The following is a 16448-nucleotide window of genomic DNA, read 5'->3' on the forward strand; positions in this document are numbered from 1 at the left end:
CCTCGCCTACGAGCAGCCCTGCTGCCACAGAATTAACTACCAGTCGCTCACCAACTACGTCTCAAACTGTGGTTCTCGTTACTACTACTCCAAGCGCAACCGCTACAACTATTAACAATGTCAGTAGCGCGTCGAGCCAGACTCTCTCTGGCGGCGCACTTGGTGGTATTATCGCGGCCTCCGTAGTTGTCGCCCTGGCTCTGGTCATATTCATCGTTCGGAAGACGTATCTCCGCCGCAGGCAAAACCGTCGTCTCTCTTGGCCTGTTGACAACATCTTCAACGAGACCAAACCGCTTCCTGCAGCTCCCATTGATGATTTCTCTGAAAAGCCTGCTTCCCTGAGGAATTCACCAATGTCGCCTTTTGAGGGGCATGGACAATCACTATATCCGAGCCCCCCGCAGCCTCCAATCCAGAGGATTCAGAGTCCATTCACGGGGTATGCGGGCCCAGCCCCGCCTCCCGCTTCGTATAATAACCCCATGCCCATGTATTCCCAACCACCACCCTCTCTAAGTCCTGGAAATTCTGCCGTTCCCATGGCACGTGCAGCAGCAGGCGCCAACCCGTACTCTCCACCTGCCCCTGCTACAACGTCTGGACCCATGTTTCCAACTGCCTCCGAGGCAGTTGTCAACCGCGTGTTTATCCCCACGCTTCCTGACGAGCTCTCGGTCACAGCGGGCGAGCGTATTCATGTGCTTGCTCAGTATGATGATGCATGGGCTCTCTGCGTGAACGGGCACGGTGAACAAGGCATGGTTCCCCAGGAATGCCTAGACCGACCCGTCGCATCTAATCAGGCAGACTGGCGGAACGCTAGGCGTACCAGCAGTTTAGTTTCTGATGGCAGACACTATTGACTTTGATATTGTTTATGAGGTGGACCGCGGGCACGGGCCAGTGTATGTCTTTTATCAATTATCGTGATATCGTCCTGAATGATTTGACGCAGGTATCACCACATGTTTGACTTCTGTTTGTTTATTTATTTATCTAGACACCTCGCATCTCCTAGCGACAGCAACCACACTTTCCCACTACGTTTTGTCTCGTTCTTATGACTTGCACACATCTCGAATTATTCGGTACGGTGTTGGGGTGTGGAGGATTTGTCGTTGAGTTGGGCGGGAGGACTTGCTCATTGTATGAATTTGAATGAATGATTTGCAAGTTGATCACAATACCAGTAGGCACTGTGCGTCATCTCACCGGCTCAAGGGTCTCATAAAAATATAGGGATTTGTGTATTCAGTTTCCGAGTTTGAAGTACCTAGCGGTAACCGGCAACTTTTATCTACCTAGCACCCACTCGAGAAGACCAATATGATTGAGTATGATATGTGAAGTTTCGTGAACCAGTAGCAAAGGTCCAAGTTTCGTCTGCAGATTGCGCTCTAGTGTTTATGATGCCACTGTGCGAAATGTTCGGCGAAATATGACATCGTCCATCTTCGCTCCGACCCCTGCAACCGCTGGCATTGCGCTGGCAGTACCACAACCCGTGTTCTAGACTTGACTAGACTGGAACAGAAGCTTCATCTTATTAGATGGCTATCTCCTTGTGATGGTCGGTTTTCCGAATTAGACGTGGTCCAGGCTTCTCAATGACTCCAGTAGCGATCGTCTGTATTGAATATTGGAAAAATGAAGGCCGTCGATACCAGCATTCAAGACTCCATGCTTTGGTGCTCCGCTTGTTGGAATCCACAAACAATCCGCAAAGAGTATGTACGCACCCCAGTCCAGCACAAGGAATTATATCGTGAGTGTGTTGTATAGTTGTGCGAGAGATAACTTATTACATAGTCTTGACATAGTCCATGGGTATGAAAGAGAGTGCAGGGTATGATCGAAGCACGTCCTACTATTGCAATAACAATCTTGGATTGCTCGCATTCTTCGGGCGGTGGGGAATGCGCTGCGACGAAGCGGCGCTGAGCGCAGACGTTCGTCTAGCCAGCTGGGCTCTCCGGAGTTCTTCGTCGATTCGCCACATTCCCTTGACGAATGCTTCACGATCAAGAAGGCCAGTCGAGGATGGATCGCAGTCGTTCCTGTAGTGAGAATGAATGAGTGTGGGTTCGTCAAAAGGACTGCAAAGCATACCATATATCTCGCAGTTTACTGCGGTCAAGTTTTGAAGCGCTCCAGATGAGTCTCACTATTCGGCCACCTAGTCTCTCTTCAGGTCCAACTGGAACTAGTTCTGTGTTGTCGTCATCGATTTCTGCCTCCTTCAAGGGAGGTATAGGATGATCCTCCGGGTTGGTGATCAGGTCAACTGAAAGCCCTCTCCAGCCAGCAGCTTGCCTGCTCTTTTTTACTGATAATGCGGATGATGGTGGGGACTTCGGTTTGACTTTCTTGGCAGCTTTCCGTCGACTGATCACAGTCGTAACAAACAAGGCTTCGTAGCGTGCCCGTGCGGCAGGCGGAACTGGCGTGGGTCGCAGGAGTAACGAGGCTTTGTGCGTCGACTGCCCGCTGTGTCGGGTGCTTATGCTTGTGGTACTTATGCTTGTCAGGGAATTAGTGGTTGCGTTGCTTAGGATGGACGAGCGATCGGAGATAGATGCGGAGGTGGATGCGGGTGATGTGCGGGAAGAAGGAAGTTTGGTACGTGATTGAGAAGGTGGCGGTGGAGGTGGAGGTGGAGGTCGGGGTCGGTGAGTGGTGAGCACCATAGATGACGACGTTGACACTGATCTCGAAACAGAGGGCGACAAGAGCGATTTTGTACCTGGTCGCTGAGGTAGTTTTGGAGGCTCTGGCCTAGGCATGTCATTGCCATTGCTAATGGCCTTCCACCAATCAAAAGGGACGTTGGTGGTGGGACTTATCGCGGAAGTCACAGACACATTCTCAAATGAGTCAGCGATGCTCACGATGTCCCCGTCCACGCTGCCATCGTTATCGCCATTTGTCACAAGCGATGACTGCACGGACAGTCTTGGGCTTGTGGGTTTCGGGTCGTTTCCATCAGAAGAAAGTGATACGGAATGAAATGATGAAATGGAAGAAGCGGGCGCGTGGCTTACGCGAGCTGAGCCAAAAGCATGTGAACGGGGTGGAGGGTAAGTGTGCTCTACGGTGAGCGAATCTGAGCGCCCTGGGGGTCGTAGAGTAGCACTGCTGTCAGAGATAGCAGAATTGGAAATTGAAGGTGAAGAATTTGTTGATGTATATGAAGGTTTACGTGGTGGGAGGGGCGGGCGTGACTTTGGGGGCGATTCCAAGTTAATGAGTGGCGCTGAAGACATCGGTGCTGAACGAGCAGCAGAAGGTTTATGGGCAACCTGTGGGGGTGTTCTGCTGAGATCTGGAAAGCCTCTCAGATGTCTGCCATTGTGGTGGGAAACACCGGACGGTGCTTTGTTCGGACCATCATCTACAATCCAGTCTTTGAGGTCAATTAATGAGGTTCTACGACCCAGATTTGGAGGCGACGGTGACGGTGACCTGCTTAAAGACTTTGGCGGGGTAAATGGAGCAATTGGTTGGAATGAGTTTGAGGTAGGTGAGATAGGTGATTCCAGGAGGTTAGTACTAGATGAAGGAGGATATTTGGCCTTCAAAACGACAAACGAAGGTTTCGTCGTCGTTTGAGAAGGACGCTGGTCGGCGAGAGCCTCGAAAGCTTTGATCCTTGATTGCAGCGCAGCTGAAGGCATCTTATGGCTCTGCTCAGAGCGCTGCGCAATCCATAAACGTTATTTATTTATTCACTCGTTCTAAACCGAATTCGGCACTCTCCGGAGCTCGTATTTAAAACAGAAAAGGGGGTATTTCGACTTTGACAAATAACGCCCAATATGCCCAGTGATCTTTATGCCGTAGCAGGTTTGTGGTTTCAGTAACATCCATTACCTGAGAAACTCACCATCCACTCAGATTTCTGCCTCATCCCAATTGGAACAGGAGAATCTTCTGTACGTCCACTGGAAATAGGGGATCATTGTCCAAAGCAAACGCATTTTAGGTCGCAGAATATATTGCAGAGTGCCAGAGAGTCTTGGAAAAATCAGGGCTGACGTTCAAGGTGAGCACATGGACGAGTTGCCATGTCCAATCTAACCAATCTCGCTTTAGATGCAGTAAGATTATTTACTATTTATATGTCAAACTTCTGATAACGACACATGTTCAGTGGGTACGGCACTAATATTGGTTCGTTGTAAGAGGTGACCAACCCTTGGTCTTTTTGCTGAATATTCTTGCTAGAGGGACCTTGGAGCGAAGTGTCCCAAGCCATACATGATTGTCATGCTGCAGTCCATGCCAAAGGTGCCCCTCGAGTCGCCACAGACATCCGCATTGGTACACGCGTAGATCGAGACACTCCCGTGGGTGATGGCAACGATCATAAGGTGAAACGTGTAGAAGAGATCCTAGCGAGAGACAGAGCAGCTGCATCCTAAGTCTTCGCTGCTTTGTAAGGTCGGCCAGGTAATAGTGTACGATTTTCCTGCTTGCATGCTTTCGACAACATGCGACGTAATTTTATATTTAACACGACCACGAGTCCCAGACATATCGAACATGACCCTACAGCGCGGATGCCAAATAAAATACTCCTATTCCTATTCATAGCCATAGCAGGTACGTTACACCCTCTTATCGGCGAAAGATATCCTTGCAGCTGTAGCAATATATCTAGGAATATTGCAGTCTACATGGACTCAAAACGTAGACGCGAAATCGGCATTATAAAAGCGCGGGATAGAATTCATATGTGCGAGTATATACAAATGCACAAGATATAAGCATCAATGCGATAGAATAGAAATCATGAGATAACAGGAACATGTTTAGGGCCCTTCGCGGCATATATCTGCGCCAGCAACCCAAGCACCCCACCGTCCTCCAACTCCTCTTCGTCATTGATCCCTTCCTCCTGCGACTCGTACGGCTTCTTGCCCTGAGTGTTCCCATCAACGTACGAATCGCCCAGTCCACTGCCAACACCATCATCTAAATTCCTATCCTCATTCCGTATCGGCGGTGGCAGAGGCGCAATACTTCCCTGAGAGTCGCCTAGTATCGCGGTCTGCGCCATGCCCATAGTTGAATTCGAGCCAATGGCCGACTGCCATATAGTCGAAGAACCGATACCGCCTCCACCCGCGACGATGTTGCCCCCACCTAGCTGGAGTCTTCGCCGGAGGGCAGTATGTTGACTCTGCCGAAGAGCACGGTCGTATTCGTGAGCACGCTCCGTGGGGTCCTTGTTGCTATCATTCAGCAGAATGGTATTATCTAATGCAGTTCTTGAAGCAGAAAGTCTGCGCCGTGCGCTGAGGTCGGCGATGCGGCTGAGATACAGGGAACCAGAGGGATCTGATGGATTCCAGTCGGGGTTTGCTGCCTGAATGACAGGAATAGTTGTGAGAAATACGGACTCTTTCATATTACAGTCACAAACCTTGAAGTTCAAAAAACTCTTTTCCATCTTGCCCTCTCGAGACATCATGCGCTCGTCTTGGTTCTGCGCAGGAGCTCCAAACTATGCAAGTCAGCAGACGTAGACCACAACTTGAAACGATTGTCTCACCCTGACGTTGCCGTGCCTCTTGAAATCGAACTCGGCAAAGCTGCATATATACCCCCTCCCAGGTATCCAGACAGTAAAGTCATGGAAAAAGTCAACGATAGCGGGTGCACATGATGGCAATGAAAACCAGAGTATGAATGGTGTCGTCAAGACTGAGACGATCTCTTGTACGAAAATGGGTATCTTCATCGCAAACAGCTCTCCAAATTCCTGGTGAACCTGTTGCGATTCAATGTCAACAAGTGAATCCGACGATGGAAAGCTAGGACCGACCTTCTTGGAATGTAGCTCCCCTTTCCATTCATCTGGCATGTAATGCGTATATTGGATGACCTCCGTCATGAGCAGCTCAGGATCGAACACCCTGTTATCCTCTGGTATCGTCCCTCTCGCCACGGCAAGCACGGCCCCAAAGATACCGAGATAAAATAAGACAGTCCTATGCGGCGTGATCTCAAAGTGCAAGACCAAATCGGGATCGATGACGGATGCGAGCACGAGCACCGCTGCGAAGGACCCGGCAATAAAAGCCACGAAACTAAACAGGTGGTCAGTGCGGTCGATGAAAAGAGAAGCCATGAACGAACCGCATGACAATGGTCATTTTCTCGTTGGGAAATTGGCCAATGTACATGCTCGCTAGTGGATGTGACTCGTCTAACCGCCGCATGAAGAGATGCGAGAGCTCGTTGAACTCGCGAAACTTCCACTGCGCAAAGGGTGTGTAACGCCGACTACCGATTGATGACGGATTTTTGTGGTATTCCTGCAGAATGTTAGGCGACATCGTGAGTTATAGCAGGAGTGACGCACATCGAAATAACGGAAGAATGAATACATGATCATATAGAGGAAAATAAATGGTGCAAAGATAGCGTTCAAGATACCCATAAAAATGAGGCGTCGACGAAGCCTAAATCACACGAGCGTAAAATTCCTCGTGTTTAGCTGAGGAAAAGGCGTACCCTTCAATCAAGACAGCTCTGTTCTTTGTCTTCAAGAACACCTTCCTGACGCGTCCTTGCGGGTCAAACAGGTACTCCATCAAACAAAACCGCAAATTCCATTCCAACACCCTCGTTAACGTCCGCCCCTTGCCGTCATCACTTTGTCTCAACATTTGTTTAAGTTTGGGAGGAAGGGGCACGCGAAGATCAAGCAAGTCCTTATTAAACAGTGCGATGAGGTAGTTCTCTTGCCGCATGATACGATTCGCGATATCGTGCGCGTCGAGAGAAGCAGTTGCTGGCGTTGCAGCATTAGTGCCATGCGCTGAAGATATGGCTGTTATGGGGTTTTCTTCTCGTATTGCGCTTATCCTGCGCACGATTTCGGGCCAGGCAATGGTCGATATGTCAGCCTATATGCGTACCGTATGAGCACCAGGGTAAGACTGAAGACTGAAGTGTACGTACATCTGGGACGCGTAGGAGGTAGGTGTAGAATTTATACATGTTGACCAAGCGCATGACTTCGAAGACAAAAGATATAATTTGCCACACATAGAACGCAGCAAAAAGCAGAAAGAAGAGTAGCGTAAATCCAGAAAACCTATAACATGCACGTCAGTATGTCGCAACTGTAGCTGTCTTGGAAGCAAATGCGCACTTTGATACGCAGCGGTCGACCACCACGTCCGACAGCCGAGTAGTTTCATCTTCACGAATACGGCTGTAGTCGACACACCCAAGTAGGAATGTCGAGAACCCAATTACGAATCCTACTGTGCTACGCATCAACAGTCAGCAATCTAGTTCGGAATTCACAAACAAGCACTGACAGGAGATTGAGCCCTCTTGCCAACGCTATGGAATAAATCCCTTTGCCTTCATAGTACAGATACACCTCCTGCAGAAATGCGTCCAGATTATAGACGTTGACCCAGTTCCAGAGCGCACGTTCGTAGTCGTCCAACCCACGCATAGGCTTGGGTGATGCTTGTGGCCGTTGATGCGGTGGCGTCTGCGGAGGTTCGTCGACGTCTAGTTCTGACGGTCTAGGGGGTATTGAAAGCATAGGTAGAGTATCAATAGGAGGCACTGTTGCATGTGGAAGCGACCGTGCGGATGTGGAATAAAGTGGTTGTGAACGGCCTTTGCCCTTAGAGGGGCGGCCAGACGCCGAAGAATCCTCTATCATGAAGCGCTGAGGGACATCATCATCCGATTCCTGTTCGTACGTTTTGTCCTCCTTTCGTATGTTAGGCCGTAGCATGTTCATCTCGGAGCTTTGGCCGTCCCATGATACCCTGTGTTTTCCATGTGACTTGGTGCTCTTGGACATGATCCTTGTGGTCGCGTGGCCTGCTTCTAGATCTTCTTCGGTGGTTTCGTTCTCGTTTTCCTCAACAACGAACTGGCTGGCTTGAAAATAGCCTTGGTGTGTACGGCTCATTGGATTAATCATGTTGAGGAAGGGACGTGAACTGGACATCATGAGGCCTCCTGGTGGGTATATGGACTGCGAGCCATGCAGATTTGCTCTGGAAGACGTTGAGGGGCGAGTTGAGGGTGGAGACGACATTCGGAGGACCAATCACCTGTAAATTACGGCTTTTAGTCGTTCAGACTGAGTTCATGGACAGAATATGGCAGGATTGGCGTCGTCGGTGTTCGTACTGCCACTGCCAGACAGTCTGAGGACGCGTAACTTTGTCCTTTGTCACACAGACGCTCAGAAACTAGTGGCGTCACGGTGTGACTGTGTCCTCCTCCGCTCATAAACATAAACCTATGAAATTGCATGGAGTGACAAGTTATCCAAGTCTGATAATATACATCCAGGTGATACATTGTTATCTACGTAAATATCCTCTTCGCGCCCAACACCAGCTTATGCCTTTTTTGCAACTACACCCAGCTTGCTCGCCGCTCTCAACACAGCCCTGATACCAGATACAGTGATGTCGGTGTCGCTGCCCAACCCCCAAGCAGCTTCTTTTTTGACCCTTCCTGGCAGCTCATACAGAAGCTCCACAAAGGAAACAGCCTTCACATCTGAACCCTCTCCCACAGAGTGCTCCGAATACTCCCGGCAGACAAGAGTACCCTCAACTTGTGAGTGCAACGCAGCGAGGGCTGCGGATAAAGGACCGTTGCCCTCGCCAATCACCTTGCACACCACGCCATCAATCTCCATATCACCCTTGAACCGGGGGCCGCCACCTTCGACGCGCTCGAAACAGAAGTCACCTAGATAAAACCTGCCCTTGTTTTCGACCTCGTAGCCATATGTCTCCCGGAAGAGACGGGTAAGGTCTTCATATGAGATTTTTCCATCTGACTCGCGCACGGCGCGCTGCACGACTTCGAAGAAGGAAGTCTGCAACCTGCGAGGGAGCGTCAAGCCCAGAGTATTGACGATAGCGTCCGAAACGTCCGATTGGCCAGAGGTGGCATTGAAGCCGACACTGAGCTTCAGCTCAGGCAATACACGATCGCCAATGGCAGCGTTCACTGCACTCAACACGGCATGCAAACTGGAAGCGGCAATATCAGAGTCGAGTCCAACACCCCACCATGACTCAGATGCTTGGCGAGTTTCCTTGACGTCGTCGGTGGTAGCAACGAGTTCTATGTATGAAGCTGCCTTGGAGGTTTCTCCCTCGCCAACTGCGTGTTCCGTATATCCGCGGAGGGTCATGTCGATCTCCAAATGAGTGCGCAGAGCATCGAGAAGAGCAGAGATGGGACCATTGCCATCTCCACGAATGACACGCAACACGCCATCCACCAACATAGTACCATCAAAGCGACGACGCTCGTCGAAAGGTTCACCGTCGTGAGTGGGATCAGGTGATGGCTCAGCTGTAATACGGAATGACTTGAGCGCCAGTCTACCTTCATACTTCGATCCACCGAAGTGGTAAGTCTCGCGGAACGCCGTGGTGAGGTCTTCGACGGTGATTTCGCGTGCCTCGCGGTCGGATATTTGCTGAATGACCTTGTAGAATGCGACCTGCATATTGCGCGGAAGGTCGAGTTGCAGATGTTGCTTGACAAGGTACGCGACGCCTCCCTTTCCAGACTGCGCGTTGACACGAATAACAGCTTCGTAACTGCACCCAAGGTCGGCTGGGTCCAGGGGCATATACGGTATGTCCCACATCTTGAGCTCGCCATTTTCAGCATTCTTTTTGTGACGAATACCCTGTGCTTCGAAACCTTTCTTGATGGCATCCTGGTGCGAACCAGAGAAGGCCGTGAAGACGAGCTCGCCAGCGTAAGGGTGTCTTGGGTGTACAGGGAGGTCATTGCAGGAGGTCACAATGTCAATGACGCTCTGGATGTCGCTGAAGTCGAGGTTGGGGGTGATTCCTTGTGTGTATAAGTTCAACGCTAGGGTCACAAGGTCGACATTTCCTGTACGTTCCCCATTACCAAACAAACAGCCCTCCACTCTATCAGCGCCGCCAAGGACTGCGAGCTCCGCAGCAGCGACAGCAGTGCCTTCATAATGTTTTAAAAATACGTCCGTGGTTAAATGTATCCATGACGCACCTCTGTCATTATGCGGGTGCAAACTGATGATGATGTTTTCTCGCTCAGATATATGAGCGGCAAAGTATTCAATCTTTGGGTACGGTGAACGGATGTGAGGAAGATTTTTATAAAAGCGCCCACCTGATCAGCATAGTGGTTAGGAGGAGCAATTTCAACGGTGGCAGGAAGGTTGAAGATGATGCGATCAATGCCTGGCCCAGCCTTACCCCATGCGGTCTTGACAGCCTCACAAACTTGGAGAGAAAACTCCAATTCTGTCTGGGTGAATGTCTCCGGGCTGTATTCGTAACGGAATTTCATCCCGTGTGATGCGGAGTATTGATCAGCAAGCTCGCTGATGAGTTTGGAATGTTTAGAGGCCAGTTCAACTGTCTGCTCTTTCGAGTTACGGAAGACGACCTCTCGGAACATAGGACAAAGGGCGTTATACATGTGCATGATGACATGCTTTGCACCAGTGACAGCTTCGAATGATCTTCGGATGAGATCCTCGCGAGCTGGAGTCAGAACCTAGATCCAAACATCAGCAGACGTAATAAAGTGATTTCGCAAGAGTACTTACCTGAATCCATACATCATCCGGAATCTCATTATTTTCGATCAAATATCGAACGAATGAGAAATCGGTGTCGCTGGCAGAAGGGTAGGCGATTTCAATTTCCTTGAATCCGCACTTGACCAGCAAACGGAAGAAGGTGAGTTTTTGATCTGCCGTCATTGGGCATGCCAAGGCTTGGTTTCCGTCACGAAGATCCGTGGAAAGCCATATGGGAGCTTTGGTGAATGTCTTGGTTGGCCATTGACGATTGTCGAGGACTAGTGGTATGTATGATCTGTACTTTTGAGTTGGATCAATGCTACAGGCGTGATCAATGAAGAGCGCTGAAAATAAATCTAGAAAGGACGGACAGCATGCAAGGCATAGTGGGCGAACTTGAAGAAAGAGAAACCAAGTATTTGCAGGAAGATGGGACTCGGAGAAGAAAGAATTAGTTTGAGCAGCTGGTAGAAACCTGTCACGGTCAAGGTCGAGTCAGAGTCGGATATCCCGGGCCAACAACGACTTTTATTCTATTCTTTAAAGCCCTTTCGGCAATACTAAATTTAATAATGCTCCAAGGTACGAGTGGAGTTATTGTCAAGTCCTGGTACATAGTGACGGTTCATGACTCGGCGCCATAGTATCAGTCACTGCGGATCCGGAGTAGCGGTCTCTCTTGCCTCAGTAACTTGGAAACCTCAGGTTCATCAGATCTAGAAGTTCGGAAGTCTGGGTCATATGGACCCGTGATATTCGACAATCCATGGGGGTAGTTTTATCACACTGCATGCTTAGGGTCACCTAGTACAGTTCGCTGATCCTCCAACATCGATTGCACGACGATCAGTAAATCAATCTATTTGTAGGAGAACTTGAGAGATCTAAGGATAGATTGTGTAGAATCTGTAGATAAGATTAGGTTCTATTCTGTTGGCAAAAGCTGGCAGCGAGTCATTGCATGATAATCGCCACTTTCTGAACCGAACGACCATGTCTATAACACTTTCAACAAAAACTTCCCCATTTCCTTACGCTTCGATCGCCATCGCGACATACACGCAGAAAGTAGACATAAACTACGACGAATCAGTAGATGGTATCACTCTAGACTTTGAGGGTTCACAGATCTCTGCGGACCATGAGATCGTAGCCGTGTTGGCTAACGCAGGAGGACTCGCTGGAGACAGCGTAAAGGTATCATGAATCTTGATATAACTCATACAAGTTTAACTGAATCACTTACAGACTGCCGCATATTTTGAGCTCGCAAAAACTGTGCCGACATTGACAGCGATCCCGGATATCCTTGCTCTTCTTGATTCTTTAGATAGCCATCTCGCATATCGCACCTTCCTCGTCGGCCACGACATTACCGCGGCCGATTTCATCATCTGGGGCTCAATCAAAGGTAGCGTGATCAATCAAATTCTTGATGTTGTCGCGTCTGACAGTCTTCAGTTGCACCAAAATTTATCGGGTTTCTCAAGAATGGGCAGCAGTATGTTCATCTTCTTCGGTGGATGTCTCACATCGAGAGTCTCGATTCCATTCAAGCTACGCTCGCGGGCCTCGCAGCAGCTAAAGCCAATAAAGCCAGATCAAATAAAACGGCAGCAGGGTTCGCCCTTGGCCTCCAAAATGCAAAGGAAGGTCACGTCGTCACGCGTTTCCCACCTGAACCCTCTGGGTACCTTCACATTGGTCATGCAAAGGCCGCGATGCTGAACCAGTATTTCGCAAAAATGTACAATGGGAAGATGATCATTCGTTTTGATGATACCAATCCCACGAAGGAACGGGTAAGCCCCCCGTTTTATTCGCAAGCTTATGAGGTCTTACAATGGAACGCTTAGGCTGAGTTTGAGGAGACTATCTTACAAGATTTGGAGCTCCTGAACATCCGCGGGGATAAAGTGACCCACACATCAGGTTACTTTGATCAGATTTATGAATTGGCCATTCAAATGATCAAGAGCGGTAAAGCTTATGCCGATGATACCGAGCAATTACAGGTGCGGAACTTTAGTTGAGGAATCATGCATAAATGTCGACTGGGCCAAAAATTAGATGCGCGAAGAACGAGGCAAAGGTGTTGCATCTGCTCATCGAGATGACTCGATCGAAGACAACCTGAGGCACTTTGAGGAAATGAAGACCGGATCTACCGAAGGTCTGAGATGGTGTATCCGCGCGAAAATTAGCGTGGACAATCAGAACAAAGCTATGCGTGACCCCGTTATTTACCGATGTAACTTAATCTCTCATCACCGAACTGGGTATGGAGCCATCTACTCTGATTTGCACCGAATATTGATCCACCTTACAGAGATAAGTGGAAAATATATCCCACCTACGATTTTGCGTGCCCAATCGTGGACTCCCTTGAGGGAGTTACCCATGCCCTCAGAACGAACGAGTATCGTGAGCGAAATGCGCAATATCAGTGGATGATCAAAGCCCTTGGCATGCGCGGTGTTGACATCTGGGACTTCAGGTCAACCCCTCTCATCAGATCTGCATTTGAAAACTACTAACACCTCCGCAGTCGTCTCAATTTCATCTATACACTTTTGTCCAAGCGGAAGTTGCATTGGTTCGTAGACAGCGGAATAGTTGGGGGTTGGGATGACCCACGTTTCCCAACCATTCGGGGTTAGTTCTCCTGTCAAGCGTAGAGCACAAGGCTGTTCTGACGCGACTGGTACAGGGATCCGTAGACGTGGATTAACTGTGGATGCGTTGTCACAGTTCATGTTGGCTCAGGGGCCTTCGCAAGCAATTGTATCGCTCGAGTGGGATATGATCTGGGCCATCAACAAGAAAGTAATTGACCCTGTTGCTCCGCGATTCTGGGCCATTGTGAAGGAGAATAGGTGCCGTCAGCAGCAACACCAAATACCTGTCTGCAAGCTGACACACCCGTCCACAGTGTCTTCGTAACCATCAACGGTGGCCCCCTTGCACCCGAGGTGAAGACCCTACCACGGCATAAGAAGAATCCAGATGTCGGCGAGAAAAAGACCGTATTTACGTCTACCATCCTCGTCGAGCAGGAAGACGCCATTTCCTTCGATGATCAAGAGGAGGTATGTCATGCCAACGATAGCCGAGAGACAAATCTCATCCGCACTGATCGCATCAGATAACGTTGATGGACTGGGGGAACGCCATCGTCCGGTCTAAGACCACGGGTCCCTCGGGCGATGTCACTTCCCTCACAATGGACCTCCATCTTGAGGGCGATTTCCGCAAGACGAAGAAAAAAATTACTTGGCTTGCACAACCCTCCAAGGATTACCCCTTAGTTGACGTAACGCTCCTTGACTACGACTACCTGATCACGAAGAAGAAGCTCGAGGAGACGGACGACGTCAAAGATTTCGTCACGCCCGTGAGCGAGTTCCGGGAGGAGGCGTTCGCAGATGCGAACGTAAGCACGCTCACTAAAGGGGACATCATTCAGTTTGAGAGGAAGGGTTATTTCATCTTTGATGGTACTGCGGAGGATGGGAAACTCGAGTTCATCCGGATTCCGGATGGGCGCGCGGCCAACCTGGCTAGTAAGGCGGGGAAGCCTGGTGTTGTTACCGTCGAGGCTCCAGTGCCGGCCTCGGGGACTACCGTCGACGCCGATCCCGTCCCCTCCTCGACGATGTACAAGGTGAAGAAGATCTATGGCGAGGAAGCAGTGAAGCCTGTGTCCACCACAAAGATGTACGCGGTCTCGAATGTGTACGAGTGATGGTCAGGATAAGAATAGATAGAATCTAGAGGTAGTTGTAACATTTTTAGAGGTAATAACCTACCAACGAATATTGTGCTACGTAGATCTAGAGGTCGAAAGCCTTGACGGAGACCATAAAAATAAAATCGTAGTGGTGCGCAGCACCAATTCCCGACTCTCTAAGGTGGCATGTATATACATCTATGCTTCCGACATTATCCTCACAAGGCCTGAAGGTAGATTCCTTGTCATAGACCCCCGAGGGATCTCAGAAGGGTTCGAACGAGCCAGCGCCCTGATATCGAGTAAAAAAAAGTGGTAAGCAGGTTTCAAACATGCACCATCCAAGTGGAACAAATTTCCAATCTGTTACATGGTACCGCTCAGTTGTGACTGGTTGAGATGAACCTTCAAGCAAACTATCATGGTTAAATGTCTGAGGTATGAAAAGAGAAAAAAAGACTGCTACCGGCAAGTTTCGAACCTACACCATCCAGGAGCGTCAGATTTCAAATCTGGCAACCAAGCACTCAGGCTTGACCATGAGTCTTATGGTGGATGCTCGAAGACCTCTCCATGAGCTCATGCCCGAGGTGCGATCATAAACAAAACAATTTGTCAGCGGGTTTCGAACCGGCGCTATCCAAGAGGAACAGATTTTGAATCTGACAACGACTTGGCCATAAGCCCTGTGCTTGACGTCCGCAGACCTCTCCATGAGCTTATGCCTAAGGTGCGCTCATAGATAAAAACCATGGCCGGCGGGTTTTGAACCTGCACTATGGATCATGAGGAACAGATTTCGAATATGTGAATCACTTGGCTAAGACTATTTGAGATAAATCAATGGGTTGAAGCTAGACATGTCGAGCGGGAAGGCCTGGAGGTGGATTCTTTGTCATGGACAGTGATCTCACAAGGTTTCGAACCCAGCGCCCTGATGTTGAATAAAAAAAATGTCGCAGGCAGGTTTCCAATACGCACCATCCAAGCGAAACAAATTTTGAATCTGTTACATGGTACCGCCCAGTCACGAGACCGACTAAGATGGACCTTCAAGGGAACTATCATGATCGGATGTCTGAGGTGTGAAAAGAGGAAAAAGATTGCTGTCGGCGGGTTTCCAACCTGCACCATCCAAGATTTCAAATCTGTCAGCCTAGATCAACTTGGCCATGAGACCTATGGTTGACGTTCGGAGACCCCTTCATGAGCTCATGCCCAAAGTGCGATCATGGAGAAAAATCGTCGGCAGGTTTGAAACCTGCATCTTGCAGGAGGAACAGATTTCGAATCTGTTAACCACCTGGTTATAAGCCTTATGGTGGACGTTCGAAGACCTCTCATGACTCTCATGAGGTCATGCCCGAGGTGCGATCACAGAGAAAAACTATTGCCGGCAGGTTTCGAACCTGCACCATCTAGGAGGAATAGATTTCGAATCAGCCGACCACTTGGTCACGAGCCTCGTGCTCGACATTCGCAGACCTCTCCATGAGCCCATACCCAAGGTGCGATCATAGAGCAAAACAATTGTCGGCAGGTTTCGAACCTGCACCATCCAGGAGGAACAGATTTCGAATCTGTTGATCACTTGGCCATGGGACTTGTGCTTGATGCTCGCAAACCTCTCCATGGGCTCATGCCCAAGGTGCGATCACAGGGAAAAACTATTGTCTGCAAGTTTCGAACCTGCAGCTTCCAAGAGGAACAGATTTCGAATTTGTTAACCACTCGGCCATGAACCTTATGGTTGACCTTCGCAGACCTCCACATGAGCTCACGCCCAAGGTGTGGTCATAGAGAAAAACTATTATCGGTCGGTTTCGAACCTGCACCATCCAAGAGGCACAGACTTTGAATCTGTTAACCACTTTGCTAAGACTAGTTAACTTTAAGATAGATCGATGAGTTGAAGCTAGACATGCCAAACAGGTAAGGTCTCCCTGACGGGTCGGTCCGTTCCGATGAGTCTGGTTGCGGAGGCGGACACGACATTAGGTGGAATATGATGATAAACTACTTGTCTTCAGCTGGTGACGAGTGAGCGAGAACCTGAGGCCGGGTAACAATTCCGAGCCAAGCCTCAAAGTCTCCGAGCCGCTGAGAAGCATCCATGACGAT

The 16448-nt window shown here is 49.4% G+C and overlaps 6 protein-coding genes across 6 annotated transcripts; 3 read left to right on the forward strand and 3 right to left on the reverse strand.

The window, feature by feature from the left end:
• Positions 1-34: 34 nt before the first annotated feature.
• BJ212DRAFT_1308929 (uncharacterized protein) lies at positions 35-1193 on the forward strand. Its single transcript, XM_041333905.1, has one exon. The coding sequence runs from the start codon at positions 357-359 to the stop codon at positions 864-866; it is 510 nt and encodes a 169-aa protein (XP_041199711.1). The 5' UTR covers positions 35-356; the 3' UTR covers positions 867-1193.
• Positions 1194-1870: 677 nt separating this feature from the next.
• Positions 1871-3677, reverse strand: BJ212DRAFT_1294295 (uncharacterized protein; the record flags this gene model as incomplete). Its single annotated transcript, XM_041332196.1, has 2 exons — positions 1871-2060; positions 2113-3677. 2 exons carry the CDS (start codon positions 3675-3677, stop codon positions 1871-1873), a joined length of 1755 nt encoding a protein of 584 aa, XP_041199712.1.
• A 79-nt stretch (positions 3678-3756) lies between these two features.
• On the forward strand, positions 3757-4577 carry BJ212DRAFT_11975 (uncharacterized protein). Its single transcript, XM_041329035.1, has 6 exons — positions 3757-3846; positions 3898-3935; positions 3986-4045; positions 4096-4100; positions 4154-4173; positions 4228-4577. Exons 1-6 carry the CDS (start codon positions 3819-3821, stop codon positions 4422-4424), a joined length of 348 nt encoding a protein of 115 aa, XP_041199713.1. The 5' UTR covers positions 3757-3818; the 3' UTR covers positions 4425-4577.
• A 215-nt stretch (positions 4578-4792) lies between these two features.
• On the reverse strand, positions 4793-8080 carry BJ212DRAFT_1257075 (putative transmembrane protein; the record flags this gene model as incomplete). Its single annotated transcript, XM_041329832.1, has 10 exons — positions 4793-5371; positions 5429-5509; positions 5558-5776; positions 5831-6095; positions 6145-6323; positions 6371-6470; positions 6523-6917; positions 6973-7108; positions 7166-7285; positions 7338-8080. 10 exons carry the CDS (start codon positions 8078-8080, stop codon positions 4793-4795), a joined length of 2817 nt encoding a protein of 938 aa, XP_041199714.1.
• Positions 8081-8271: 191 nt separating this feature from the next.
• On the reverse strand, positions 8272-11283 carry BJ212DRAFT_1308933 (uncharacterized protein). The gene is made up of 5 exons (XM_041333906.1): positions 10969-11283; positions 10622-10916; positions 10180-10569; positions 10057-10129; positions 8272-10005 (listed from the first exon to the last, which is right to left on the reverse strand). The coding sequence occupies exons 1-5, from the start codon at positions 10980-10982 to the stop codon at positions 8390-8392; spliced, it is 2388 nt and encodes a 795-aa protein (XP_041199715.1). The 5' UTR covers positions 10983-11283; the 3' UTR covers positions 8272-8389.
• Positions 11284-11590: 307 nt separating this feature from the next.
• On the forward strand, positions 11591-14342 carry BJ212DRAFT_1258107 (tRNA synthetases class I, catalytic domain-containing protein; the record flags this gene model as incomplete). Its single annotated transcript, XM_041329912.1, has 10 exons — positions 11591-11794; positions 11846-12008; positions 12059-12399; positions 12454-12612; positions 12668-12876; positions 12927-13094; positions 13146-13252; positions 13308-13473; positions 13530-13686; positions 13743-14342. 10 exons carry the CDS (start codon positions 11591-11593, stop codon positions 14340-14342), a joined length of 2274 nt encoding a protein of 757 aa, XP_041199716.1.
• Positions 14343-16448: the final 2106 nt, after the last annotated feature.

The sequence above is a fragment of the Suillus subaureus genome, assembly GCF_016647635.1.
Source record: "Suillus subaureus strain MN1 chromosome Unknown BJ212scaffold_1, whole genome shotgun sequence".
NCBI lineage: Eukaryota > Fungi > Basidiomycota > Agaricomycetes > Boletales > Suillaceae > Suillus > Suillus subaureus.

Coding starts and splice junctions, on each gene's coding strand:
- BJ212DRAFT_1308929 (XM_041333905.1), top strand. CDS start 357: ATGTCGCCTTTTGAGGGGCATGGACAATCACTATATCCGAGCCCCCCG.
- BJ212DRAFT_11975 (XM_041329035.1), top strand. CDS start 3,819: ATGCCCAGTGATCTTTATGCCGTAGCAG. Junction 3,847..3,897: donor TGATCTTTATGCCGTAGCAG/GTTTGTGGTTTC, acceptor CCATCCACTCAG/ATTTCTGCCTCATCCCAATT. Junction 3,936..3,985: donor TTGGAACAGGAGAATCTTCT/GTACGTCCACTG, acceptor AACGCATTTTAG/GTCGCAGAATATATTGCAGA.
- BJ212DRAFT_1308933 (XM_041333906.1), bottom strand. Junction 10,570..10,621: donor CGGATGATGTATGGATTCAG/GTAAGTACTCTT, acceptor GTTTGGATCTAG/GTTCTGACTCCAGCTCGCGA. Junction 10,006..10,056: donor GCACCCGCATAATGACAGAG/GTGCGTCATGGA, acceptor AACATTATGAAG/GCACTGCTGTCGCTGCTGCG.